This window comes from Morone saxatilis, unplaced genomic scaffold, assembly GCF_004916995.1.
Source record: "Morone saxatilis isolate NCDOM2014 unplaced genomic scaffold, NCSU_SB_2.0 Contig8, whole genome shotgun sequence".
In the NCBI taxonomy this organism is placed as follows: domain Eukaryota; kingdom Metazoa; phylum Chordata; class Actinopteri; family Moronidae; genus Morone; species Morone saxatilis.
Window position 1 is genome coordinate 23,787,834 of NW_023340257.1, and position 2,144 is coordinate 23,789,977.

General features: G+C 39.6%; 1 protein-coding gene across 1 annotated transcript in view; it reads left to right on the forward strand.

Annotated features, from left to right (window-relative positions):
• Positions 1–1,727, forward strand: part of napab (N-ethylmaleimide-sensitive factor attachment protein, alpha b) — a gene marked incomplete in the record, with an annotated part of 4,365 nt that extends 2,638 nt beyond the window's left edge. Inside the window, 1 exon segment of the mRNA XM_035679686.1 lies at positions 504–1,727. Within this exon segment, the coding sequence (XP_035535579.1) occupies positions 504–605 (102 nt within the window).
• Positions 1,728–2,144: the final 417 nt, after the last annotated feature.

The window sequence follows — 2,144 nt, forward strand, 5'->3', positions numbered from 1 at the left end:
ACACACAAACAGCAACTAGAGGATATACATCGGTTGTGGATATCGGCCCAATTTTACTCATCGGACCGATGCCGATATTAATGCCGATATATCGTGCATCCCTACTAGCATCATACTGAGCAAAACAAAAGGCAAAGAGAAGTTTCTCTACATTTTTATATCGTCGTCGTTCGCTGCCAAACAACATATGAAGAAAACTTCTTATCACGGGATTATTTAGAACAACTAGAAAAAATGACATGTATATATGAATGATTATATATTAAAGTATATTTTCTGACTTAATGTCGTGAGGAGAATAAAAGCAAAGGATAAAGAAATAAAAGTCTTTATAAATACACAGAGACATCCTTTGTATCCCGTTTGAATCAGACTTTCTATTCCTTGTGTGCTGTGTGTTTAAAGCCCACTGAATATTCAAATATCGTTTTAAACGTGGTAATAAAAACCAGAACAAAAACGCGACCCCCGTACGATCTGACCTCCTGCTGCTTATTCCTCAGGTGAAGGAGTTTGACACCATTTCACGGTTGGACCAGTGGCTCACCACGATGCTGCTCCGCATCAAGAAAACCATACAGGACGAGGAGAGCGACCTGCGCTGACTCCCCTCCCCGCTTCCCCTCATCAAGCCCTCGACGGCCGACTTGCATCCTTCTTTTTGCCTTGAAGCAATCTTAACCTTTTTGACCATTAGGCCTCATATTCCTGCACAGATTCTGTGTTTTCTTTCCTGCCGTCTGCAGTATTCTTCATGTTTCTCGCCTTTTTAATCTTCTCCAAAAAATAATTATGGTCTTTATAGGTATGAACACTATTTTCCTGAGTGCACACTGCACGTAGTATGTTAGTTGTATATTGTTATGATACAGGTATTGGTCCAGTTCTAGTTGAAACATTCATAATTGGCCCCAATACCAAATATTCATACCAGCACACTTGTATACAAAGGTTTTATTTTTTCTTGTTATAAAACGGATGAGAGGAAGCCAATTTACTAACATCTATAAAAATCTATTTTCCAGAATCTGCTTCAAATAAACTGAACCAAAATGTCAGTCGAGGCCGAAGCACTCGCGTAGATTTTTGGTACTTTTGAGTGCTCGAGTATACTGTAGGTCATATCAGGGCGCCGGTAATTAAACAGCACATCATCTCAGCCGCGGAGCGAAGAGTTTCTGAGGTCTTTCAACGGGAAATACCCCCTCTGCCTTACACTGCGAAGTTCTCAGGATGTGAACTGCTAGATTTGACGGGGATAAAGAAAAAAAAAATCATGCTTTTTAGAAGCATTATCAAATTAATTTGCTAATTGTTTTTTTTTTTTGTCATTTCCATTTAAAGTGCTTTTATTCCACGAGAAGAAGGTGAAAGAAGCCCACCACCTTTATAAACAGTTGCATGGTTTGTTAAGGATGAGAAAACTACAGCAGCAGTTTTTTCACTGTATAGGAGTTTATTTCTCAAGTGTTTTTTGTTTTTTTGTGATTGTCAGATTTTTGTTGTTTTTCTGTCATAACTAACCAGGCTGGAAAAAAAAAAGTGCATTTTTAAAATAAAATAAAATAAATAAGGCCTGCAAGAGATGCAATACATTGAGGAAAAAAAGGAGCTTTATTGATCTGAACACTGTGCTCATGTACCCTCCTAATAATGTCTTAAATAATTTGTATATCTTTGATGTTTCCTGTCAAACATTTGAATAAACGTGTCTGAGACGCACAGCATCCTGGGCGTGGCCTCCTCCTGCCTCCTCCCGCCTCCTGAGCCCATTTACAGACTGTTACTGAATGAACTCACATCGGCTGCTCCCATTTCCCCTTTAAGAAAAATATGAGGTTAACAAACTAAATGATGCGGTTTCCTGCAGCCTGTCGCCGGTCGGTCGGATCAGTAGTCAGTGTGCTGGAGACCGCTGCAGCCTCTGCTCGGTGTGCGCTCATCCCGGGTTCAGTAAGTGTTTCATCTTTAATGATAAATTAACTCTGTCACAGGTTTGAACCCGTTAGTCTCCAGGTTAAAGGTCTCACCTGGCTCTGCGTCCTCGTTTGCATAGTTGATCAGGTTGATAGATATTTAGTTATACTTTAATGGGATAAACATACACGTAACTATAACGTGACAAAGATAAGATGTTTATTGAA